At 43.3% G+C, this 27,680-nt stretch overlaps 1 protein-coding gene across 1 annotated transcript in view; it reads left to right on the top strand.

The window, feature by feature from the left end:
* Window positions 1-27,680, top strand: part of ADGRA3 (adhesion G protein-coupled receptor A3) — a 208,588-nt gene that overhangs the window by 172,443 nt on the left and 8,465 nt on the right. The window contains exon 16 of the mRNA XM_069202173.1: window positions 8,382-8,505. Coding sequence (XP_069058274.1) covers window positions 8,382-8,505 — 124 coding nt within the window. The remainder of the gene's footprint in view (window positions 1-8,381; window positions 8,506-27,680) is intronic.

A 27,680-nucleotide genomic window follows, 5' to 3' on the forward strand; every position in this document is an offset into this window, starting at 1 on the left:
ATCGGTCACTTAAAGGAAACTCCTCATCGAAACACTCACCATCTACAGGTACGCCCCATGAAAAGGAGTCTTATGGATCCCTTGACGGGGACTTCAGTGGAGGACAAAAACTCCCAAAAAGCACAGTTTGTTGAAGGACAAAAGAGCAAAGGACGCTTCGATGTTGAAATTAAAACAGTCAAGAGCCAAACACCAAAGCTCGAAATCTTAAGTTGTCGTCGAAAGAAACGTTGACATCAAAAAGAAAGGCCCCCAAGTCCCGAACCCGAAAAATGGACCTCAGATTTTAAAAAGAAAAGAAAAAGACCAGAGGACGAAATGTCTGCGCTTCGTCAAAAGAAGAAAAAATTCTACAAAAGTCTGAAGGGATTCAGGATCCCACAGAAGGCTTTGACGCCGAAAGAAACTTCTGAGCTTGAAGTCGAAGAATTTCAACCTCCACTTATACCTGAGCTTCAAGATGGGGCGGAAGAGCTCTATTATGAGGAAGAGGAACAACAAACTGGATTGTATAAGGCCTCAGAGGAAGGTGAATATGTCAATCCGCAATGGTAAGACCTAAGCAGCAGATTCACCTAAAGTGGGAGTTAAAGCTTACCCATCTGAACCCTCACCTCCAAATGATATTGAGATGTAATGAAAAACGCAGCTGACAGACTTAATGTATAGCTAAAGGAGGATAAACCACTCTCATGCTTTGTATTGGAAATACTGCTTCCAAGTTCAGCAAAGGATCAGTTTCTACCTATGCTCCCAAGCATGCTTGACCAGTGTAGGGAAGCTTTTAAGGAACCAGCCACTTGTAGAACTTGACTCCAAGGGCTGAGAAAAAATATCAGTATTCCTCCCAAGTTCCCTGCTTATATTAAAGCACTGTCCCGGCATCCTCTATAATCACTTCAACCGCAAAGAAACGAGCCAACACCACTTCAACCTCAGGGCCTCCTCCCTCCTGAAAAGGAGATTAAGAAAATGGGGCTCATGGAACACAGGATTGAGTGGAGCCCGGCAAACCAATTGTGCATTGCAAATTCAAATGCTCTACTTAATAGACACGTTAATCATCTTTGTGAGGAGATGGGAGAGCTTATGAAACACCTCCCTGAGCATTTTAATAAAACAGCAGCACATCTTGCTGAACATGGCAAGAACATTACATTGCAAATACGCGTTAACAATCCGCTTTAGACTCGGCAGACACATCAAGCCACCAGATGATGATGGGTGTTACATTGGGGCACCATTAATGGTTGAGGATCTCAGGGTTCAAACCAGAGGTCCAAGCTAATATCATAAACACTGTTCAGCTGTCAACAGTTATGTGGAAACTCATTCAAAAGTCTCAATCGGGTAAAGACGGACAACTAAACAGCTAAGTCCATGGGCGCACTGCAGTTTTACGGTGGGATTCAAAGGGGCACTTTCACTGCACGAAGGCCAGTCTCCAGGGGTGACTTCCAGACAGGGAGTTCACATCAAGGTTTCCGGAATGGCAGTTAAACCACCTCAACACAGCAAAGCTGGCTGTATCAGCAGCAGCGACACAATTCCTTTTGAGGAAGAACCAGAGGCAAAGGACAGTCAAGCAGAGGAGGCTCAACCCCTCGAATAAGTGACTGCACAACAATTATGTCTCTTTCACAAATGCAATCACTGAAAGTAAATACTAATCTGCCAAATTTCCAACGCAGCGTACCAGTAAGTGGTAGACTAAAAAACTTTCTCCAGACGTGGAGGAGGATAACTTCGGACAAATGGATCATAAATACAATTCATTTTGTTTATTGCATAGAGCTAATTAAATTCCCTCCAACAAAGGGACCAAAGAAAAAGATGCACTCAAAGGAGAAACCACCTTGACTCCACAAAAAAGTCAGCGTTATGGGACATACATGCAATAGAACAGGTTCCAAAATAGGGAATCAACAAGGGAAATTACTCAACATATTTCCTAATACCAAAGGTAGACGGATTGTCCTCAAAGTTCTGCAGCACAGTTGCCCCTCCTTTATCAGCTGATTTGTTACATATATTTCTGTTCTGTTTCAAAGATTCAAGGGCAGAATGCTCTTCCTTTGAGATGTTTTCACATACTTTTTCTTAGATAATAGGTTCTTCACATCCCTCAGGGACAATTCATAGTTGATCTTTTAGGGATAGCTGTGACAAAGAACTTTTTCTTTTTCCAAGGTGAATATTTTTTACAAACAAATGGTGTTGCAATGGGGGCTGGGTTTCCACCAGATCTGGCCATACTGTATATGGATAAATATGAACCTAAACATGTATACAGTGTTAACCCATTTCTCAACAATATTGTGATATGGAAGTAATCAATTGCCAATGTGTTTATGATTTGGACAGGGAGTGAGGAGGAACTGCAAAGATTCCATGCATGGCTTAATAATAGGTCACAAGATATTAAATTTACTTTGGCTTATAGTACTCTTGATATCAGTTACCTTGATATCACCATAAAAGCTGATAATCTTTGCTTTATGCCACATTTTATCACAAGGAGATTGAGAGGAATACCCTCCTGAAATATTCAAGTCATCACCCCAGGAACCTCTGTGACAGCTTACCATTTGGTCAATTCCTTAAATATGTAGGACTTGTTTATTAAAAAATTTCTGTTTCAAAGAATCGGATGACTTAATAGGATGTCTAGAATCACAGGGCCATGCTAAGAGATTACTTAAAAAAGCTTGCAAGCGGGCCTGGTATTTCCCCCGCAAAGCCCTTCTTGAACCAAAGAGACATACACTGATAATTTTGTGGAAAGGGTGATCTATGCTACCACCTGCTGCACACGCAGCAATGATATTAAAAAAATCATTAATAAACACTGGAACTTTGTGGCAGGTGAGGTTTACACGAGAGAACCACTGTTTTTTTTTTTCTTGCCTTTATAAAGGATGAAAGGGTCAAGCTCTATGTTGCTAGCTCCTTTTTGAAGGAGTCTAGTGAATCTAACCTTTTTAACCACTGGAACTATCCTCAAATTGTGGGTGACTACAAGTGTGGGAACTGCAAAGCATGTGCATTGACCATTGAAACCAAGAGGTTCACGCATAATGACTGTACATACTCTTTGATGGAACATACTAATTGCTGTAGGTTTGATGTTATCTATGTGATTACATGTTCGTGTTGCTTCTGCTATGTTGGGCAAACTCAGCAAAAAGTCAAAGCGTGCCTATTAAAGCATTGTGACCGGATTTACGCAGGGTACAGGGAGCGCTCCTGGTGGAGCATTTTACCACATTTAACAATCAAGCAGGGAGTTTGAAATGGTTGGTTATCCAAAAGGTCACTAATAGAGGGGGTAACTTTGCTAACACACTAAGCTTACATGAGTGTAAGTGGACACCTAATTTGGACACATTGTCACAAGGTCTGAATAAATTTCAATTTGAGGTGATAGCCAGACTAGTGTCTACATTGAGCAATGGTTGATTTACATTCTATGTACCCTAAAGCTGCCTTTCACAATGTTGTATATGTTTGTCAGAGTATTAATGGTTATCATTAATATGTATTCATTCATTTTCATCTGTTCCATGATGAGATCACACAGATATATTGTGTATATTATCATTTAATATGTGGTTATGGTAACATTCTGTTCAGATAGTATGTTGTTCTTGGGCATTATATTTTCACATTTCTGTTAATGGTATATGTTTAATGTGAATCAACAAGGAGTTTGATGTATATTTGATTTAATATTTTTATCTTGAATCTACAATATGTTGCAGAGCGTTATGCTCACGATGCACTGTCTTAATGTTTTCATTTTTGCATCTTTGGATATGCTGCTATTGAGCATCAAAAAACACCTGTTGGGGATACTCTACTTCTGTTTCAAATTGCCTGTTGGTTGATGCGCCCTAACTTAATACATTGAATGAAAAACACAAACTTTACTGTAGAATGACACACTTTTATGACCTTAACATTGTTTATGATCATTGAGTTATAGGACACTTTGCCTTCAGTCCTTGTCCACTCTGGTTATGCTGTCATTCAGCATCTAAAATACCCGTTACAGACGCTCTAGTGGTGTGTCAAATAGCCTGTTGGCCGATGCACCTTAACACAATTCCTTTTATGAAAAACACACACTGTTTTTAAATAAGTTTTTATTTTCTAATCAGTTTTGCAGAGCGATATGCTCGCAATCCAACTGCTTTAATTTTCAGATTATTGGACCTTTTGCCCCTGTTATCTAAAATACCTACTGGATGGCATTCAAACTCTTTTTTGGAATTGACTTTTGCATATGTGAGCTTGCACGTATGTATGCTGCAACACCTCTTTTGTTTGCCCTGCTGAGCCTGCTCTGCCTTGATGCGGCAAAGACTTTTGATATGGATACGTTGTATCGACGGGAGGTAAGCCTTGTACGCTGCCATAACAGTTAATGCATCACTGTTTGCTTGGCATACACTTGTTTCAGAGAAGGCTGAGCATTTATATATTTTTTATGCTTGCAGCTCATTTGATATTGTGAGGGGCTCATTGTGGAAAGGCAGCAAGGACAGTGTGGGATGCACTGTAGCGGTGTGAGGTAAGCCCTGCACACTGCTGCTTTGAGCTTTTTTGAAATAAGATTTTGTGATGCATTTCCTGAAAAAAGGAGGGCTCTATACGATAATGTGCTCTTATACTTTCAGCCCATTCGATATTTATGGTGAACAGCTTTTTGCTTTTGCAATAATTGCTGGCTTTAATGACAGGCAGTGGTGACTACGCTGTCACCGCCATTTTTGTTTTGTTGAAAGACATGTATTTGTTAAAGGGATTACCTATGTATTTTAGTTATTTTTTTCATTGTTTTTAGCTCTATCCACACTAAAATTGGAAGGGTGTATATACTGAATGCACCACACCCACAGCATTTTGTGACTATCTGGGTAAGCCTTGACAGTAAAGATGACTTGTGATTTATTTTAGTTAAGGAATGTGAATTTGATCAATTGTTCTTTCATGTAATAGGAGACTTGGGGATGTTTCTTCCCTGGACAGAGAAGTCTTGGGTGCCTCTGCTTTTAAGTATTTGCATGCTCAATCACAGATTTGCTGACTCGGTTATCAATGGTGAGTAATGATGGACTTAAAAGAGCAGTCATTATTACATTACATTGATAAACCAGAGCAACTTAAAATATTACTATATTTGTATAAGTGTTGCCCCACAAATTTCACTGTCCTGATGAAGACCCATTTGAAGGCATTACATTTTGGATCGAAATGTCAAGAATTATCTAAGACCTGGGCTTAACTGTTATTCACTAGGAGGGGGTTGATGGCTGAATAGCCAATCCTCCAGTCGGTGAACCTTCAGTTGGGATATTGATTGATGCAGACAGGTTGTGTGAGGTTGCCTGCGTGCACTGTGTATGATTGTGTTTGTTTTATTTGCAATAAATTCACCTCTTGTCACCTTGCACAATCACTTCTTATCAGTATTTCACATCACGGAGCAACCATAGCATTAGTGTGTATAATTTGTAGCATCAATACATGCAATAGTTTTGCAAATATGTATGGTGCTGGTGTTATTTTTCTTTTGTTTTTTCTCTTCTCTTTTTTTTATCACTCAATATGTTTTCGATTAATTTGTTTATTCTGTGAGGTTTTAGTTCCATTCATGTAAGTAATATATCTTTGTCCTGTCCTTTTGGACCACTTTTGCTTGTACTGTTGATAGAATGGTCAGATATTTTTACATGTGCTTTTTTTTCCAATCCCAGTTATACCATGTGTGATAAAGAAAGGCTAAAAAACATATTTTCATCAGCCCGAGTCGGCTAGAGAAACATAGTTCTTAGATCTAGTGGAAATGGCACACAGTTGAGTGATGAAGCTCCCAGCCGTCACAACTTACTAACACAGGAAGTGTAGGTATTGCATCTGGAACCAGCTAAGCTGAGCCTGGCAGGTTCGTTCCTGAGGCCCTAGAATATGGTCATTTAGCCCTGTGTCCAAGGACCATGGAGATTCTAAAGGAAACCATGTGGCCAACCACAAGGAAGTGTTTATACTGACAAGTCGTCTGACTATTTGCAAACATTCCTCCCGTCACCTTTTGTGTGAATGATACTGCCAAGTGGAACAGATTCTTAGACTGGGATAGAAAGGCCCTTGCAAAGACTGGACACTGGGCACTACAGTGGTCATGTAATCAGTGCATTTGGACTTGGCGGGTATAGTGCCATATACAAGGAGAGTATTAGGAATATGTTTTTTTCACCATACCAGTCCAGTCATAAAATGATTCCTGGGAGGCTCAAAACAGATAACCCTTCCCACCCCCAAGGGCAGTGCCAGCGCCTTTGTGGAATTTCAGCTTAGTGCAGATGCAACCTATAAAGGCACCTTTTGAACACATAAGTTTTGCAAAACTCAAATATCTAACCTGAAAATAGTTTTCTTAGTTGCTTTTGCATTATTAAGGAGAATTATTGGAATCCAGGCCCTTACAACACATGAGCCATATTTTCAAATACACAAGTAAAAAGTAGTGATGAGAACAACTACACACTTTATGCTAAAAATGGTAATGCATTTTTATGTTAACCAAGCTATACACATATCTGCATTCTTCCAGTAACCCCAAACACAGGGTGAGAGCTGCACATACACTGGATGTAAGTATGACAATTATGAATTACTTACAAAAGACAAAACCAATCGGGCCTGGGGATCAACTTTTCTTTTTATTTGCCCAAGCAAGCAGTGGCTCCACAGTTACTGTATTGCCAAATGAGCAGTCCAAACAATTCAAGACTGTCACAAAACAGCATGAGTTCTACTGGGAGAAACAAAGGCCCCATCCAACAAGGAAGAAGGGAGCAACACTTGCCTTTGTATCAAATGTCTACGTAAATGACATCTGCATGTCGGCCACGAAGTCTTTCATACACACCTTCACAGTGCATTACTGTGTATACATTAAAGCCAATGGGGAGTTTCAGGTGGGAGTGTTAAAACCTCGTCACACCCAACACCCCTAGAGAAGAGGATACAGCAACGAAATCAATGCACATGTGAATCCTGAAAAGATTCACATTGAAAGATGGAAAGGTTACTTTCCAGTAGGAATAGTTATGCAGTTTGAAGAATTTTATGGATTTGCTTGCATACAACTCTCCCACCTAATCAATCAAGATGAATTTCCAGAAGAGGGAAAAAAAAAAAACTTTGAACCATACACTGGGGGAAAGGAACCTAAAGATTGTGATTGTTTCAAGGGTTTTCCAGGACATACGTCTTATGTCATTTAAAGGGGGCAAGGGCCCAAATGGTCAATGACTTTACAACGCAGAGAACAAAAAGAAAATAAGAGAGAGTAAAGACTTGAAGACTAACAAACATCAAATCTGGACCCACCCAATATATAGTGGAATAATGCACTGCATGAGAATGGAGTAAATTCCTGAAGGTGCAAAACTACTGCTACCAGTAAGGAACTATTTCATTTGTTAGCTAGGTAAGCAGGTCTTATGGGGGTATAGAGTGCCTTGTTAGGGGGGTGCTTGATCTTGAAAATGACCTGTACTTACAGAGGGACCGGTGTAGATCCCTTAGTGTGACAGTGATGTGGTAAAAGTACTCAGCCCCTCGACAAGCTGTGCTGCTGTATGAAGGATGCCTTTCACGGAAGCGAGGTAGAGCAGGTGATTGGCTCTATTTAGTTGGGAGAGCACTAAGGCTTGAAATCTCATTCTGAAGTGTTCCCCAGAAAGAGAAGGTTTCATTTACTCAGCAGAGAGTTAAAACCAGGCTGCTTTGTTATTCTTGGCAATATGTCCTTTGAGAATTGTGAGTCGAGTGAATCTGCAAAATTTGACCTGTTCTTTCAGTTGGGGTATAATAAAGCTCCTTAGGTTTAAGGTGGAAAGAAATGCCTGAATCCAAGAATATTTGGTTTTGTTGGCAAACAGGAGGAGTTTGATCTTCCTATGGTTTAGCATCCGCTTTTTTGGATGCATTTGAGACAGTCTTTCTTTGTCACTGATTGAGGAGATTTTGTGATCATGATTAAAGTGTTAATATTTAAATAGGATATAAGGGGAAATGTTTAAAAACACAAGTAAACAGCAAAAGATGAGCTGTTAATGGAGCCAGCACTTTATTATCATTCACTGCAGTCAGTATTATTTGTCTGTGCATTGCTTGCATTTCTGTTAACATTATTACCATTCCATCTATAAATACCCTTTTGAGATTGCTCTGAATTATTAAGAAGGGAGGCTTATGCCAAGGTATTCTGCCTAACTGGGAACAACCTTGTTATTTATTGCTTTTGTTCTTGAAAGGGAAATTTTGAAGCGTTCCATCAATTATACAGTTCTTTGTTTCTTTTTTTCCAGGTCGATCAGGATTAGCCTTAAAAGTTGGCACATGTTGGTCAACCTTTGCTTTCATATTTTCCTGACCTGTATCGTGTTTGTCAGCGGTGTGACTCAAATCAAACACAGTAGCATCTGCCAAGCTGTAAGTGAGGAAGTAATACATAAAATAGTAAAATTATATAAATTTGGCAAACTATGCAAAATGGTGATATTAATTTTGATGAATGTGCTACCATTAACAGAAAATCAAATAATGTGTTTTTTAATGTGCTAATGTATTTACTACTTTGATCATTCAGCATCATGTTGGTTGTGTGGATTGTGTGTTATGCCGGTTGGACACTTTTACCCTGGGAGATGAGTAGGTTTCCCCCTGGGGGACGAGTATGTGTCAATGGTGCAGTGGAAAACTGCTACATGAAGGTTAACCAGCTCTCTCTAGGTTTGTGTAGGGAAACAGTAGATGTGCACATGCAGGCTGCAGTGTCGGATATGGACTTGGCAGCCAGGCCTGTTGGAGACCACCGTCTTTTAAAGGTACAAACAAGTGAAGTGTAGTGGTCTCCTGCACTCACCATTCCAGATACATACATATGAAACTACACACACCATACCAAGCATATGCCAGACATGGTGATGGCCAAGGTAACAAGTTATGTGAAACTAAGCAGACCTTTTACACATAGCATTTGGTAGGATGCCCTGTCACAGGTTAAAGGTGAAAAGTGTGTGCCCCTGTCAAGAAATTATAGTGGCACCACTGTTTTTCCCAAAAGGGTTCCACTTTGGTGGCCCCTGCCATTTGATCACAACTCTAATGGTGACAGAAACACACTGAAGCATTACAAGATTGTCAATCTCGCTGGACAAAATAACAACTTCTGTCTAGATAATTTACAATGTTAGGCAGGCACTTCCCAAAGCCATGCTGAGAGACTTCATCCAATATTTGACTCACAATAATGACAGTGTCTCAAATGTATGTATCTGAATCATTTCTTTCACTTGGTTACTGATGTACGTGCAGGTGTTTGCTCTGGCATTTTTAGGTAATAAATATATTTTTACCTTAATAACCTCAGGTGGTATTTTGCTGTAGCAGTTATTAGTAGACTTGTCTATTGTCATACGTGAATCTAAAATAAACCTTAAAGCCTTTATCAATTAGTACAGTTCCATGCCACCTTACCTGAAAGAGCTCATACTTTAAGGCATTAATTTTAAGACTGATCAGAGCTGAGTATCTAGAAATTATTGGGTATGATTAATCTAAGTCAATTAACCTTTCATCTCTGATTTTTGTAAGGCACTTAAGCCACTTGTCTTGAGTCCTGATTGGTTCTAGATATAGATGGAACATGTTGGGGTTAATTTTGCATCAAACAGAAGCTGTTGTTAAAGGAGTTAGGCATACAAATTGAGGAAAATGGGGGAATGCGGGACCCATGTGAAATACCAGACTCTACTGGAAGAGCCTTGCCCTGCTTTAATTTCTTAGAGATAAGATTTCAACCATCTGCTGGTAGCATACATCATCCCCACTACACTGCTAACCTTGTTTAGTGATATTTTAAGTATGAGGATGTTAAATGTCACTGACTGATCCAAACGCAAGAACAGGACATGTTTCTATTGTTAATATTAAGGATACTAATCTCAACATTCAATATTACCATAGCGCTCCTTCTAAATGAGAGGAACCAGCTAGTTTGCACCAAGAATTTCGTTCTATTCTACATAGTCCTATTGTTGAAATGTGGACGCTTGGAAGCTTCAGCAACCAAGGGATATTAGAAAGAAGATGATAATTCTTGGGGTCAGATCTACACAGCAGGAGCTTAATTTCATTAAGGATGTGCCTCAAAACTCTTAAATTAGCCTGAATTTTTCCATATTTGAAGGAGCAATTGAATATTTCTCTTCTGATTGCTCTGAAAGGATATTAACCCGTCAAGATTTTGGATTGCAACCTGTCATTAAGACAGTATACTTTCCAGCTTAATATTGTTTAATTAGAAGAAATTATTGCCCATCTGATCATTACCTTTTCCTCCAACAATTCATATTTACTCATCCTTTGGAGATAAATAAATCCCCTGTTAAGATGATTTTTTACTAAAAATTGATTTGCAGCATATTACATCTAAGCTATTGCCTTGGGAAAACTAATGGCAGCTTCTTTTGGAATTCAGCTTCATTGATTTTGACACAGCCACTTTTTCTTGTCTCCGATTCTAGTTTTCATATACAGCTTACAAACTTGTTTGAGCTCCATCAATTTATCATCTTTATGGTCCTTACTACAGACAATCCTGTTTAACTCACTTTGGCTGATTTTATATGTTACGAGAACAATGGGTTGTGATTGTTTTCATTCTCTCATTAAAGTTTCCCAGAGAGGTGCTGTGTTCCACACAGTGACAAGAATAGTTGCATACTAATCACCTGTTTTCTTAATGTCTAGATTTTTTTTGGCCCATTTTGCACCTCTTCCCTGAGATTTTTTTATTCTCTGGCGTCTGTGCTTTAAAATTCCTGAACACAAATTAATGCACGTTGACACTCTTGTTCTTTCTATTGTCCCTACTCATTTCATGTGAACAGATAGTGATTCTTCCAGTCAACATATATTGACGGATAAGACCTTCCCAGCATAAATCTTGAACAAGAGTGTACAATACAGCTACAGCTTTCAAGAGCCAGCCAACACTTATCATTTAGGGTCTTCTAATTCTAGAAAAAACTGGGTTTGATCATTTTTAAACATAGGCGTATATCAGTTACTTTCACAATTCAAAACTCAAAGTTCAGTTGCTGATATGTGAATGTTAAGCACCGCATGTGTAATATTGCAGGGCCTGTCCATCAACTATTCAGTTGATTTACATTAAAAGTAAGTACCAAATAGAAGGCCAACTTCAACAGTTGCAATACAATAGCTGATAGAGACTTCTAGTTGCAGATTACTTACTTTTGACTTTCCCCAGGCATCAGACTGGATGTGGAGATTTTTTCTTAGAGCAGTACCCCTGCACGCCGTTACGTGGCGTCTTTCGACTATGTGGGCGCTGTGATGACATTGTGGTCGTATAAGGGCGCTACCCTGGCGCGCTGACGTCAGTTCTTTTGTTTCAATGCAAGCCTACGCGCAGATCCGGAGAAGAGCTACCTCAGTCATTTTTTGACTGACTGCGACGTTTTGTCGAATTTGTTGGCAGCAGAATTTGGCATCATCTGCCCCACTGGGAATCCATTACCATGGACAGGTGGGTTTTACATATCGTCTGAAGGGTCTACTCCCTCCCCTTCGAGACTTCTCCTCCAGCCAATCCACCATCATTCGATCACCTGTCTGAGGATCATTTGGCACTTCACCTGGAGGAAGTCAATGCTCTCTTGGCCAAGGGAGCCATTGAGAGGGTCCCTGCGCCAGAAGTAGGTCGTGGTTTCCATTACAGCTACTTTCTGTGGCCCAACAAGGGTCTTCGCCCTAGCCTAGACCTCCAGTCCCTCAATCTCTTCCTCAAGAAGGAGAAGTTTAAGATGTTAAACCTGGCTCAGATCCTTTCTGCCTTGGAGACTAGAGGGTTGTATTGGACTTGCAGGAGGCCTGTTTCCATATTCCCGTCCTCCCGTCCCACAGACGTTACCTACGATTCGTGGTAGGTCATGAGCACTTTCAGTTCACCGTGCTCCCCTTTGGCCTTGCCAGTGCCTTGGGTGTTCACAAAAGTGATGGTAGTGGTTGCAGCTCATCTGCGCAGGTTAGGGGTCCCAGTCTTCTCCTACCTTGACGACTGGCTGTTGAAGGCGGACACTCCCCAGAAAGTGGTCTCCGACCTCTAGACTACAGCGAACCTCCTGCATTCTCTGGGGGGGCTGAAGTCACACCTTACTCCCTCTCAGATGCTCCCTTTCATTGGAGCTGTTCTGGATACATTGCAGTTTCGGGCTTATCCTCCCGAAAAGCGAGTCCAGGATATTCTGGCTATGAAACTGATGTTTCAGCCTCTATTCTGAATTTTGGTGAAAATGACTGAGGCTGCTGGGCCTCATGGTCTCCTGCATCCTGATGGCCCAACAGGCCAGATGGCATATGCAGGCTCTACAGTGGGACCTGAAGTTCCAATGGGCACAGCATCAGGGGAATCTCTCTGACATGGTTCAGATCTCAGAGGGAGGGAACTGCGAAATAAGTGGTTGTTGAATCCAGATTGGGTCAATGGCAGATCCCTCTCCCTTCCCCAACCAGATCTCACAGTAGTGACACTCTTGGGATGGGGCGGCCACATGGGAGAGGCGTAGTCTGGGCTCCACATCAACCTTTTGGATCTCCAGGCAATCCGACTTGCACTGAAAGCATTCCTTCCCTCTCTCAAAGGGAAAGTGGTGCAGGTGTTCACCGACAACACCACCGTCATGTGGTATTGCAACAAGCAGGGCGAAGTGGGGTCAAAGACCCTTTGTCAAGAGGCTCTTCGCTTCTGGACATGGCTGGAACGCCAGGGCATTTCCCTGGTGGTTCGAAATCTGCCAGGCTCTCTGAACGCCATAGCAGATAAACTCAGCTGTCGATGTGTAGTCGATCACGAATGGTGTCTCCATCCAGAGGTGGCCCAAGGTCTCTTTCAGCAGTGGGGAGAGCCTTGGTTAGATCTGTTCGCCTCCGCAGAGAACGCGCAATATCAGCTGTTTTGCACATTGGAATTACCAAGGCGACACTCGCTCGGTGACGCTTTTCGTCACAAGTGGAACTCAGACTTCCTGTACGCCTTCCCGCCAATACCACATCTGCCCAGAGTTCTGAAGAAGATCAGGCAAGACCGGGCTCAAGTAATCTTGGAGGCTCCGGACTGAGCACGAAGAGTCTTGTATTGCGTGCTCTTGAGCATGGCCATCGATCCTCCGATCAGACTGCCCCTTGTAGGAGGCTGGCCTGGCTTATAGTGGGTACCTTGTAGTACTTACACCCTGTGCCAGGTCCAGTTATCCCTTATTAGTAGAATAGAGGTGTTTCTAGCAGCTTAGGCTGATAGAAGGTAGCTATGGCAAAGCTTAGGCTGAAATAGGAGACATGCAAAGCTCCTACTATACCACTTATATCATATAGCGCAATATCTTAAGAAAACACAATATACAGAGTTACTAAAAATAAAGGTATTATTTTTATGACAATATGCCACAAGTATCTCAGTGAGTACCCTCCGTTAGAAGGTAAGTAATATACACAAGTTATATGTACACAAACCCAAAACAGGTAAGTAAGAGTAAGAAAAGTAATGCAAACAGTGTAGAATTACAATAGGATGTGATAGGTGAACATAGGTCTAGGGGCAACACAAACCATATACTCCAAAAGTGGAATGCGAATCATGAATGGACCCCAGACCTATAGGAGCTTGTAGAGGGTCGCTGGGACTGTAAGAAAACAGTCAGGGTGTCCAAGATACCCCACCCCAAGACCCTGAAAAGTAGGAGTAAACTACACCTACTACCCCAAAAGGACACAATAGTCGTGATAGGGGGATTCTGCAAGAACCACAAACACCAGCAAAGCACTGAAGACGGATTCCTGGACCTGAGGACCTGCAAGGCAAGGGGACCAAGTCCAAGAGTCGTGATAGTGTCCAGGGGGTCAGGAGCCCAGAAAACCCCGGATGAAGGTGCCAGGAAGCTGCCTCCGGATGGAAGAAGCTTAGGATTCTGCAACAACGAAGAGAGCTAGGAACTTCTCCTTTGGATGGAAGATGTCCCACAGTGTGCTGAAGGTTACAGAAGTGTTCCCACGCAGAAATACCGCAAATAAGCCTTGCTAGCTACAAGGGTCGCGGTAGAGGTTTTTGTGTGCTGCTGGGGACCAGGAAGGACCAGGATGTCGCTCCTTGGAGGAGGGGACAGAGGGGGCGCTCAGCAACTCAAAGAGCCCCCACAGAAGCAGGCAGCACCCGCAGAAGTACCCGAACAGGCACTTAGAAGATTTGTGAACCGGAGCTGGCTCAGAGTCACAAAGGAGGGTCCCACGTCGTCAGAGGTCAACTCAGAGGGTTGAGCACTGCAGGACAGAGTGCTGGGGACCCAGGCTAGGCTGTGCACGAAGGAATCCTTGGAGGAATGCACAGAAGCCGGAGCAGCTGCAAATCACGCAGTACACAGGTTTGCAGTCTAGCGTGGGGAGGCAAGGACTTACCTCCACCAAACTTGGACTGAAGGATCACTGGACTGTGGATAGAGTTCCTGTGTTCCAGGGACCACGCTCGTCAGGATGAGAGGGGACCCAGAGGACCGGTGATGCAGTTTTTTGGTGCCTGCGTTAGCAGGGGGAAGATTCCGTCGACCCACAGGAGATTTCTTCTTGGCTTCCAGTGCAGGGTGAAGGCAGGTGACCCCCAGAGCATGCACCACCAGGAAACAGTCGAGAAAGCCGGCAGGATTAGGTGCTACACTGTTGCTGGTAGTCGTCTTGCTACTTTGTTGCTGTTTTGCAGGCGTCCTGGAGCAGTCAGCGGTCGATCCTTGGCAGAAGTCGAGGAGGGAAGTGCAGAGGAACTCTGGTGAGCTCTTGCATTCCTTATCTGAAGAATACCCCAGAGGAGAGACTCTAAATAGCCAGAAAAGGAGGTTTGGCTACCAAGAAAGGAGGATTGGCTACCAAGAAAGTTAAGAGCCTATGAGAGGGGGTCTCTGACGTCACCTACTGGCACTGACCACTCAGCAGTCCAGTGTGCCCCCAAGACCTCTGTTTCCAATATGGCAGAGGTCTGGGACACACTGGAGGAGCTCTGGGCACCTCCCCTGGGAGGTACTGGTCAGGGGAGTGGTCACTTCCCTTTGCTTTGTCCAGTTTCGCGCCAGAGCAGGGCTGGGTGATCCCTGAACCGGTGTAGACTGGCTTATGCAGAGATGGGCACCATCTGTGCCCATCAAAGCATTTCCAGAGGCTGGGGGAGGCCACTCCTCCACAGCCCTTCACACCTATTTCCAAAGGGAGAGGGTGTAACACCCTCTCTCAGAGGAAATTCTTTGTTCTGCCTTCCTGGGCCAGGGCTGCCTGGACCCCAGGAGGGCAGAATCCTGTCTGAGGGGTCGCAGCAGCAGCAGCTGCAGTGGAAACCCCGGAAAGGCAGTTTGGCAGCACCCAGTTTTGTGCTTATTCAGATCAGAATGGTATTGGGGTGACAAATCCATGATCTTAGACATGTTACATGGCCATGTTCGGAGTTACCATTGTGACGCTATCCATAGTATGTATAGTGCACGCGTGTAATGGTGTCCCCGCACTCACAAAGTCCGGGGAATTTGCCCTACACTATGTGGCAGCACCTTGCTAGTGCCAGGGTGCCCACACACTAAGTAACTTGGCACCCAACCTTCACCAGGTGAAGGTTAGACATATAGGTGACTTATAAGTTACTTATGTGCAGTAAAAAATGGCTGTGAAATAACGTGGATGTTATTTCACTCAGGCTGCAGTGGCAGGCCTGTGGAAGAATTGTCTGAGCTCCCTATGGGTGGCAAAAGAAATGCTGCAGCCCATAGGGATCTCCTGGAACCCCAATACCCTGGGTACCTAAGTACCATATACTAGGGAATTATATGGGTGTACCAGTGTGCCAATGAGAATTGGTAAATTTAGTCACTAGCCTGCTGTGACAAATTTAGAAAGCAAAGAGAGCATAAACACTGAGCTTCTGGTTAGCAGAGCCTCAGTGATACAGTTAGGCACCACACAGGGAACATACTGTGAGCACTGGGGTCCTGCCTAGCAGGATCCCAGTGACACAGGGGCTAAAACATACATACATACATACATACAGTGAAAATGGGGGTAACATGCCAGGCAAGATGGTACTTTCCTACACCCCTTCAGGAGGATCTTCTGTCTCAGCAGCAGGGGAGAGTTACCCACTCAAACCTGCCCAGTCTCCGCCTCCTTGCATGGAGCTTGAACGGCCACAGTTGACTGCTTTTGACCTTCCACCCGAAGTCTGTAATGTCATCTTGCCAGCCAGACGTCCCTCCACCAAAATGGTATACACCTGTCATTGGAAGAAATCTGTGGCATGGTGTATCAACACATCTGTTGATTACCTCTGTGCACCTCTCTGAGGTTCTCCTCTTTATTATCTCTCTCTTGCCCAGCAGGGATCTACTCTGGGCACCATCAAGGGATATTTGTCTGCCATCTCTACCTTCTTAAGGCTACTAGACCAACCTTCTCTTTTCAAATCTCCCATTTTTGGGAGGTTTCTTAAAGGCCTCACTCATGTTTCCTCCCGTCCCGTTCATCATGCCCCAGTGGGATTTGAACTTGGTCCTCACATACCTCATGTGCATTCCTTTTGAGTCATTCCACAACTGTCCTTTACAGCTCTTAACCCTTAAAACAGCTTTCTTGATTGCCATCACCTCTGCTCACAGAGTAAGTGAGCTTCAGGCTCTTTCTTTGGAGCTACTATTCCTAGCAGTGCATCCCGACAAAGGGGTGCTTTAAACCACGTCTTCCTTTCTTTCCAAAGTGGTAACACCTTTTCACGTAGGCCAATCTATCACCTTGCCTACTTTTTACGCACCCCCACATCCCTCTCATGAGGAGGAGAGACTCCACTGTCTGGATCCAAAAAGAGCGTTGGCGTTCTATCTAGATCGTACCAAAGATTTCTGGGTGGATGATCAACTCTTTGTGGGATATGTGGGTGCGAAGAAAGGGAAGGCAGTGCACAAGACGACCCTCTCATGATAGGTAGTCCTCTGCATCAAGATGTGCTACGCTTTGGCAAAAAATCAACTCCTGAGGGTTTGCGCCCTCATTCTACCAGAGCAACTGCTGCTACCACAGTGTTAGCACGTGGAGTTCCAGTCCTGGATATCTATCAGGCTGCAACGTGGATGTCCTTACATACGTTCACCAAGCACTACTGCCTGTACAGTCAGGTCTGCAGGGATGGCTATTTTGGCTGTTCAGTCCTGCAGGACTTTTTGAAGTGATCTTGGTTCGCAGCCCACCACCAGGGATGGTATTGCTCAGGTATCTATTCAGAGGTAAGGAATCTCAACTACTCTTCTCTATCAGATGTACAAGTTACTTACCTTCGGTAATGATATATCTAGTAGAGACATATTCTAGTTGTATATTCCTTACCGACCGACCCACCCTCCCCACACTGCGAACTGATTTCTAGGGACCAGTACTTCCCTCTAAGGGTCCTAGTTCTCAACACCATTATCAGTGTTCTTCATGGCTCTGCGCTACTGGCATGGAAAGTTGTGAAAAGAAACTGACGTCAGTGCCCTGGAGTGGTGCCTATATACGACCGCAATGTCATCACAGCCACCATGACACCAGCGGAGTTGACCGATACCACGTAACTGCGCACAGGGGAACTGCTCCAAAAAAAAAATCTCTGATGCCTGGGGAATTTCAAAGGTAAGGAATCTGCAACTAGAATATGTCTTTACCAGATATATTGTTATCGAAGGTAAGTAACTTGTACGTTAACTTCAGCATGAACACTTTCCAGCATTTAAAAGAAATTTATAGTTTTGGCAGAATGATTGCTCAAACTTGCTTTAGCCCTTCATCAGATCATGCATATGTCTCTCTTCTATTAGGCCTACCTCTTACTGCTGACCCTACATTGATGCATTAGGATAGAATGTTCTCTCTTTCAGATTAAATATTTCCTTGCGTCATTCACAGGAGTAGATGGACTACTATTTTCGGATCTTTTTACCCCAGTTTGCCAGAGTAGTTCAGTTTTTTAATGTTGATTGGGAATAGAATCTGGAGAGGGTCTCGCCAGTTACCATTTACTGGGTTCTTCTTTTGCAGAGTGCCAGGCATTAGAGATTGGGCTAAGAAGAAATACAAATTAGATCTGGCATCATACGCACTACTTTTACTCTGCTGAGTTTGTCTTTCGTCATTTACAAACAATTAGAGGTATTTTTCCGAGTATCTGATTGGTCATCCGTATGAGGAAGGATTTGGTTTGTATTACATTGGTTAACAATATGGCCAATTGTTCATCAAACAATTTATGCCTCCCCTTCCAGATGCTGATATAAAATGATTCATGGTGATTTAAATGGACAAGTGTTTAAGTCTACCACCAGATACTTGCAGATGACCATTGTTTTTTAATCCATTTGCACACAAATTCATCTTTGTAGAACATGGAAAACCGTCTGCAATCAAGGGAATTTCTGATGATCTTCTTCCCACTCAGTTTATCCAAGATTATGTGAGGGAATAGAGGTCTAAGTTGTAATCATTTGTAGGGAGGTCACAGTTTGTGGACCATCTGTGAGTGGCTGCAAATTTGAGACTTTGATGTACGTGCATGGGACAGCAGTCCTCTCAGGGACATTTTATGGATCTCTGGGGGTGCGGGGTTGAATTATGAATTATTTTGGGGACCTCTCATTCCCATCATCTGAGTTTGTGATGTATTTTGAGCTAAATCATGCCAGTTGAGTCGAACCTTAAAATGTAGGAAATAGTAAAAGAAAGAAAACGAATGAAGAGCAATTGCTTATTTCGAACCAGCACCCATACCCCTTAACACTCCTCCTTTCTTAAGTTGCCCTTGGGCTGCCTTGATCCACTTACAGCACACAGTGACATGAAAGTGCCCATGGGATAACGCTGTATGAGGCTGTGCTATACTTGCCAGCATTCTATGATCAAAGGAGTTAAGATCTATCAGATTTCAAACATGCTATTTTGCATATTGATGATATCAAAGGAACTCTCACTACATGGCCTTTAACATGGTCATCACACCACAGGAAATGACCTCACAACACGTGAGTTGGAACACACCAGAGGAAAAGACAATGTGGACATCATCACGGGATGGAAGAGCTAAGCTAAACGTATAGGGATTTTATTCTACATCACATAAACATAGGAGCAGATGAGGACTGCAAGCCCCATCCAGTCTGGACATTTGATATTTATTGTTTATTTATCAACAATATGTGATCGCCAGCTTTACTCTTGCCTTTCTCCAGTTCTATTCCTCCCCTATGTCTAAAGGCATTTAGTATACCCTTTCCAGACTTTTCATTACTCTCAGACCAGCCATGGCCTCCAGCTTCAGCCTTTCTCACCCAAGTACACTAGCTCTGGTGTCATTTTCTGATGTTTTAAAGAGTAAACAGAAGGGACAGAAGGTGTATACAGAGAGGAGGAGACAGGATAGAAAGGAGAAGGGAGTGAAAGAGGAGGTAGAATGAGAAAGGAGATACAGGGCAGAAGAGAGAAGTAATGAAAGCAAGACAGACAAAAGGAGAACAAGGATAAAGAAGGGAGCGTGAGGGGAGGATGGGGAGAGGATAAAACAGAGTAGGAAACTAGGGAAGAACTTGATGGTAAAAAGGAAAAGGAGATGAAGAACTGGGAGAGAAAATGGAAAGGTGAAAACTGTATGTAAGCATAAGAATGGAACTTCATAATAAGAAAATGGGAGTAGAAAGATGTTGGAGGAAGGTGAATAAGGACAGAAAATCATGAGGGAGCAGAAAAAGAGGAAGGAAAATGAGATGGGGAGAGCGAAGGATTGGAATTTTGTTATATGAGTAAAAGGTGTTAGAAGGGATGATGTTGAGGAGCACAGAGAAAGAAGAGAGAACAAAGTGACGGGGGACAATATCGGTGTAAGGAAGAGATGTGGGAATAAAGAAAAGAGAAGGTGGGAGAATGGAGTGGTGTGTCCGTGAGTGAAAGAAGGATGATCCGTGGAGAAAAAGTGACGTATCGAGAGAAGGTGTGAAGAAAAAGTGATAACGATGAAGTGGTCAGAGGAAGAGAAAGACAGTGAGGGCGTTAAGACGGGGAATTAAGGCACTTCTTGTTTTAGAGGAAGTCACCAACAATTGTGCAGCCTTATATCTGCTTATTAATGTGCCTAAACATTGATGAAATGGATTTGGACAAGTGCCTGGTCAATGCATTGATCCTGCTAGACCTGTCTGCAGTCTTTGACACAGCTGCTCATTCCATTCTGTTATCCGTCCAGCTTCACCAGGCTTAGCGGGGAATGCAGTTAACTGGACCGACTTTATTTCTGGTCACTCTCAAGCTGTAAAGTTGGGTAATTTTACAGCAAAAATGTCTGTTACCTCTAGGGTGCCGAGGGCTTTGTCCTCTCGCCACACGTTTTTGATACTTTGCACCCGTTGCAAAAGCTCTCTCTAATTTAGACTTTAAAGCTTATATGTACGATGACACACAAATTGTTTAATGTCTTAGTAAAAATGCTCCTTTCACAGCAAGTTTTCAACAGTTTATGCAATTTGTTTGGTCCCGTGTGGAAGCAGTTGACTAACCCTTTATGCAGAAAAAAAGGTTTTAGCGATTGATGGAAATTCTGACCTCTGGCTAGACTCTTACTGGCCACACAAAATGGACCCCCTCCACTGCTGCCGTAGTAATGAGTCTTTGGGTTAAAACGGATAGCTCCCTGACTCTGTCGTAACATGCATCTTTCATCATAGAATTTTGAAGAAGCTACTTCCTTTTCTATCAGAATATGGCAGGTACCTGGCGGTCACTGCTCTTATTGGAACTAAGTCTGATTACACTAATGTGCATTACAGAGGCCAGTCCTTCTCTCTGATGAAAAGACTCCAAATATTCTAAAATACTGCAGCGAGGCTGATCCTCGAGGTCCCCAGATTTTCTCGAGTTCACCCTCTTCTCTTACTGCATTGGCCCCCTATCACGCAGAGGATCCATTTTAAATATATATGTGTGTGTAAAATTAAAAGCTGATTATGTTGCTCCCCCTAAGTTCCTCTCTGATTGGATGTGTCCCTAAGAGCAGGAAAGCCAGGAGTAGAGGTTGCTTCTTTTCTTCTTGTGACTCAGATGTGTGTAATTTTTGATCCATTGCCTTCATACAGAATCTGGTCTCCGTCTTTTAGACACACTTTGAAACCTTGGCTCACTTGTCAAGCATAATGTACATAATAACGCCAAGAGACCTGTAGGTGAACTTGTGTTCTACAGATAGGATTAACATAACATAACAACATGATGTACAACAGGACGAAGAAAAAAACTAGCGAGTCTAGTCATGCCACCAACTGTATGAAAGTAAGCTTGTCTGGGAAGGGGTTAACAGCTCTGTGATTGGTATACATGCTCTGTCATTTTTTTTTCCCTTCTGGGACATCACTGTTTACATCATGAAACCTCATTAAAGTGTTACCGAACAAGCTGGGTATGGGCAAAGTTCCATGGCTGGAACAGGGGTTCTGCTTTAAGGGCCAGTCACTGATTTTCCACACCAAGTGGTCTGCCCGATTTGCTCCTTCCCAGACCGTCGAGGTGTCCTTGCAGAGCGGCCAGACAACTCGCAAATTACATTTTTAAAGGCTGGTTGAGCTCCAGCCACCCAGATGCCTTGGGTCTTCAGACTTTGTCTTTGCGGCATATAGAACAGGAGTGGAGCAGTACGACTTGACCTGCTGATAACAGTGATTTAGATGGGCGGGTACTATAAGATACTGAGGAGCTGCAATTTGAATGGGAGAGTACAAGCAATTCTCAGCAGGGGCTCAATACTTTGAACATGAGGTTACCAAGGCAGCTTATTAAAACAACAGATACTGTGGGATAGTCATTACATGCTATTATTTCAAAATTAATCAGTCGCTTCTGAGGTAGCCATATTTCCTCACAACTGATTTTTTCTGAAGACCAGATGAGCTCTGGCAGAGAACCCTTGAGCACCAAGGGGATATCATCAAGAACAGTTTGTGTGTGAAAACACTGGTCGTGCACGAAATTCTTGCTTTTATGTACTTCTGTGATATTTTGGGAAAATTTAATGAAATTACACAAAATGCAAATAAGGCTCTCAGCACTATATTTTATACAAAAATGCATCCTAAAATTCATTTTGGACATAATGACTCATTTTGTGCTAAAAGAAATAGCACCAAAAACACAAGTACTATGAATGACCACCCTTCACGTTTCACTCATTCAGATTGTTCCCACCATATAATTTTGCCACAGATGTATGCCTAATTAAGCAATGAAACTTAATGGCATAATTTCGGGAATTTTGTGTAGTAAACATAGTGTGAAATTCTGAAAAGTATGCAAATTATAGTGGCTTAATTGAAATTTAGCCCTGGCCTAGGAAACACTATGCTTCACCTCTAGTTGCTCTCAGTATGAACAGCTAAACATCAAACATAGGGTGTATCCATTTACATATAGCAACAAAACAAGGGGCTGGTATGAACAGATCAGGTCAGGGGAAGATGCTTAACAACCACTAGCAAAAGAATGCCAGTGAGCACTGCCCGCTACAACATAGCTTGTGGGACTGAGAACACCCAGACCCCCCAGGTCCACCTTTACGGCTACGATTGGTGTTCAGGCAAAAACAGCAAATGGTATCCGATAGAGACTTCTCTGCAGATTCCTTACCTTTGAATTCTCCCCAAGCATCAGACTGGATCCGGAAGATTTTTTGTGAGCAACTCCCCTGCACTGTTGGTAGGTGGCGTTGATTGACTCTGGCATCGTCTGGGCCAGAAATTACATTGCTATTCCTTTTTAGCTGCCACCAAAGTGCGCTGGTGTCACTTCTTTTTTTCCCCGCACCAGCCAGTGCTAATCTGAGAGAAGAGCTACATCTCAGTCAGTTTTTGACTGGGCTTTTTTTTATTTTATTTTTTTACTTTTATTGACGATTTTTGAGGTTTTACCTTCATATGTGTCGAGGATGTTGTCACATAAGACTGGTTTTAAGCCCTGCAGAGCCATTTACTGGTTGGTGATGGATTCATACCTCGTCTTTTTTGTGGTGTTTGGAGTGCAACCATGACCTTAAAAACACTGATTTCCGGGCCATACATCCGAAGGCTTTGAGGGAGCAGTCCCTAAAGTTGATGGCATCCCTGCATGTTGTTCCACCCAGGTCGAGGTCCTGGCACCAGAGCACAAAGTCATCATCGTCCCATAAGTTCTTGGGACAATATGGTAAGTCGAGGTATAAGAAGAAAAGCAAGAAAACGACTTCTCCTCGTCCATCAGCTGACACGACGAAGGAGCATCTGCGTTTTAGGCCTCATTCCTTGGAACCTGCGGCTGGTCTGGCTTTGCGCCTCCCTCACTTTTCGGGTGCCAGAGTGACCCCTGCCCAACTTATAGTGTTCTAGGAGGCCATGCGCCTCATTTTTGGGCAGTCTGATCCCGTAGGTGCACCTTGGGGCCCCACAGGGTCAGAGGCAGCCCCATCTGGTTCAACGCTGGTGACTTCGGTGGGCTCCCAGGGATCCAGTCCTTGATCCGGACCAAAGCCGGTCGTACTATCTCGACCTTCCTTGGTGTCGATCCCAAAGCCGATGTTTCGGGCACCCACCAGGGGCACCATCCCTATTGTCATTCCTGACTCTGGCTCTGAACCAGATGGACGTTGTCCGACTCAGACGCCACCAGAAGCCTTGCTTCCTAGATTGAAGCCTGAACCCTATTCCCTTCGAATCGGCCTTCGGAAGACTGGGATGGGTCACTGTACCTTTTAGAATACCAGCCCTATGAGGAAGAAATTGACTGGTGTGGTGATTTTGGCGAGGCCAGTTGACTGGACACCTTGCCAGATACTGGTATGCTTTCTCGCACTACCGTTGCTACGGAAGAGGGAGCTACCTACCCAATAGTGGTGAGGAGGGGAGCTAATGTCTTGTACCTTCAGCTACTCTCAGTGGCAGTCAGAACTAATCTCTTGACAGAGGTATTGTAACCGGGAGCTTCCAAATCAGAACCCCCTACTCCATTTCAATGATACTCTCACAGACATCCTTTTGGGCACCTGGTCCAAACCCAACACAGAGGCCACCATTCCCCCACCCTGGGGACCCAAGTTTCCTCCCGCAAAAACATAAAATATAATCCTGAGAGCTTGGTGTTCCAAGCCTTAACTTCCCAAGGAGCTTTTCCTACCACTTCCCTAGATAAAGAATCCAAGAGGCTGAAATATTTTGGGAAGAGGTTTTCTTCCGCCAGCCTGGCATTGCGGTTTGTGAACACTGCATGCGTTTTGGGCCACTATTTCCACACTTTTGCGCAAGTGCTACCATAGCTTTCGGAAGAGGCCTGGACTCTTTCAGGCTGTTGCCGATAGGAGAGATGCTGCAAAGTTCACAATTAATTGCGGAACTTGACGCAACTGGCTTGCTAGGCAGAGCTGTTTCAACAATAGTGACCCTAAGGTGCCATGCCTGGTGATGGACGTCTGGCTTTTCTGGGGATGCTCCCCCCCACCCCACTGCAGCAGCCTCAAAACCCTCCTAGTCTACTCCTGTACCACCACAGGCACCCAGTAGGCAGCAGGATTAGCCATCACCTGCCCCACTGGCAGTCCATAACATCGGACAGGTGGGTTTTTCAGATTGTCCCAAGTGACTACTCCCTCCCCTTCAAAATTACTCCTCCCTCCATGTCACCATCTCACAATCGGATGACTGAAGATCATCTGTCCATTCTCAGCAAGGAAGTTGCAGCTCTTTTCGCCAAGGGAGCCATAGAGAGGGTTCCGGTGCCAGAAGTAGGTTGTGGTTGTTTTTTCTTCTACTTTAAGGTTTCCAAAAAGAACAAAGTCTTTGCCCTATTTTAGATGGATCAAAGATCCATCAATCTCTTCCACAAGAAGGAGAAAATCAAAAACCTCATGCAGTTTCAGGTGCTTTCTCTCCCGGACGCAGGAAACTGGATGGGAACTTTGGCCCTGTAGGGCTCTTATTTCCATATTCCCTCCTTCTAGCCCACAGCCGTTACTTGTAGTTTACGGTAGGCCATGAGCACTTTCAGTTCACCGTGCCTCCCTTCGACCTTACCAGCACCCCTCAGGTGTTCACCAAGGGGATGGCAGTGATTGCAGCTCATTTGTAGAGATCAGCAGCTAGTAGTCTCAATCAGATGAACAAGTTACTTACCTTCGGTAATGTCTTATCTGGTAGAAACTGTATCAATCTGCTGATTCCTTACGCCCTCACCCATCCTCCCGGCTCTGCGAACAGATTTCTAGGGACAAAGAAGACCCTTTCAGGTCCCTAGTTTGGCACACCAGTGGTCAGTGTTGTTGATGGCTCTGCGCTTCTGGTGTGGATAGTCATGAAAAGACAATGACATCGGCATGCCTGGGTGGTGCCTATATAGAAACTGCAACATAATTTCTGCTGCTGCTGACAACATCACCTACCAGTGCAGAGGGGTACTGCTCACAAAAAATCTTCCAAATCCAGTCTGATGTCTGAAAAATTCAAAAGTAAGGAATCGCCAGCTAGATAAAGTCTATACTATATAAGGTGTTATCGAAGGTAAGTAACTTGTCCTTTAGGTGGCACACCCACCTTCCTGTTTCAGATTTGCACCATTTTGGTGCCTGCACTTGTATTGCACTGTGCAGCTCTGTAGCAAACTGGTACTGACAGCTCGAGGCACTACGTCGCACAATACTCCCATCTAGTTAGCTTTGAGTGGTGATTATAAAGCATGTGTGTTAGGGCTTAGCTTGAGTACTTCACAGAAGCATAGCCAAGCACAATCAGAACCTGACTTACAGGATTCCATTATTAACTTTGCTCAGCTTTGCAAGTTTTTAGTTATCACAGCTTGACTATTCAGATACATTAATTAGGTGCCCTATCCTAACCAATTTTCAAGGGACCCATTTGAAAACTAGGGCCCAGGGCCAGAGACGACTTTGCCCATGCCTTAAAACGTCTCCGAGTCCTCTATCTCTAGATTTGCATTCCCAAACGAGAATTGGGTTTTATTTAAAAGCAGAACGTATCAGTTAAAGAAACCGATGCTGTGTGTTTTTTGTTTTTCCATTCGGCAATACATACGTGAGAACAGGCAGTGGACCTCTGCTTTTCATGCTATTTCTGCATAAAACTTTCAAAAAGCATTTGTCCAGTTACCCTTGTTGAGTGTTTTGTTTTAATTTTATTAAATTGTACTCTGTTTCTAAATCGGTTTGGGGTTTGTATTGCATAGTGTTTTGACTTAATTACTATTTTGGTACTGCATAAGTACTTTACACATTAACTTAAGCCTGTCTATTCTGTGCCTTAGCTACCAGGGCGTTACGTTTGGGTTAAATTAGTGACTTTGAGGGTTCACCCTGACAAGAGTTGTGATTGTAATAATAATCCGATTTCCTACAGTAGTGTGTGTGCCAGCTGTGGATAGCTAATGGAAGAATGCTTCACAGCTTTGGGGCTGAGTATCATAAGAACAGGCCACCCATACACACAACTCTAAACCTTAAAATTTGCATGAGATATGATGAGCTAGAGCATAGAGGGGGAACAGTCGCAAATTTACTGGTTTACTTCTAAGAAGATTTTTCATTCCCATAGTAGGACTACATTAAGTAGAGTGTTTTGAACTGTAGCCGCCTCTTGTCAGGGAGTCAGTGTAGCTTTCCTTCTCCTGTTCTCTGAGCTCTCTTACTTCCCTTACTGCGACATTCTATACCTGCTGCAGTTTCAGGCGGCTTCAATACGACCGAGATGAACTCCATTGTAGTAGTCAGTACATTTGAGCAGACGTACTGAAATGTAGCATGTGCTTCTTTTCTTAGCATCCTCAGCATGGAAGCGTGACGAACTGTTGGAGTTGGTTTGTGCTTCCATTGTAAGGTATTCAGTGCAGGGGCATATATATTTAACCTTGAGGGAAAGGTTTGGCGGGCCTCAAGTTATCTGGGGGTCAGGTGGATTCTTGCCACTACCGTTTGTTTTGACCATCTAGAAGCATTTCAGGTTTCTGCCCATTCAGTTTTAAGTAGTTACTCATCCACTTTGGGATGTCTTACTCTGAGGTTTTCAAGGGAGACCGCAGCATTTATATCCAATTGAATCAGCAACTGCATTAAATTAATACCAGTTAACTATGTTTTTTAATCAGTTAAAGATTGCACATATACATTCAATATAGAGGAGATAGTGAAGAGCCCTGCGGTATCCCACAAGATACATTGTCTGCAACCTAAAGAGAGGCAGTACAGAAAATTCATCTGCCCTGACTGGCCACCATGCCTTTACGTCTGCTTCTTGTATCACCTTATTGAAGAGAGTACTGAAGCTGTGATGGTATGCTGATAATTATCAATTTCAGTCAATTCTAAATTGCTTTTCTTGTGAGTGGTCGAGAACAATCGAGATTTCCATTTGGTAGGTACTTGTCCTGTGTTTAATCAATATTAAAGATCTCTTTAATTTTCTCAATGATGGCAGATGTGGCAAATTTGAATAGTGCTATATGACATAAATTCTTAAGAGACTCCC

This window comes from Pleurodeles waltl, chromosome 1_2 (genome assembly GCF_031143425.1).
Source record: "Pleurodeles waltl isolate 20211129_DDA chromosome 1_2, aPleWal1.hap1.20221129, whole genome shotgun sequence".
NCBI classification, from domain to species: domain Eukaryota; kingdom Metazoa; phylum Chordata; class Amphibia; order Caudata; family Salamandridae; genus Pleurodeles; species Pleurodeles waltl.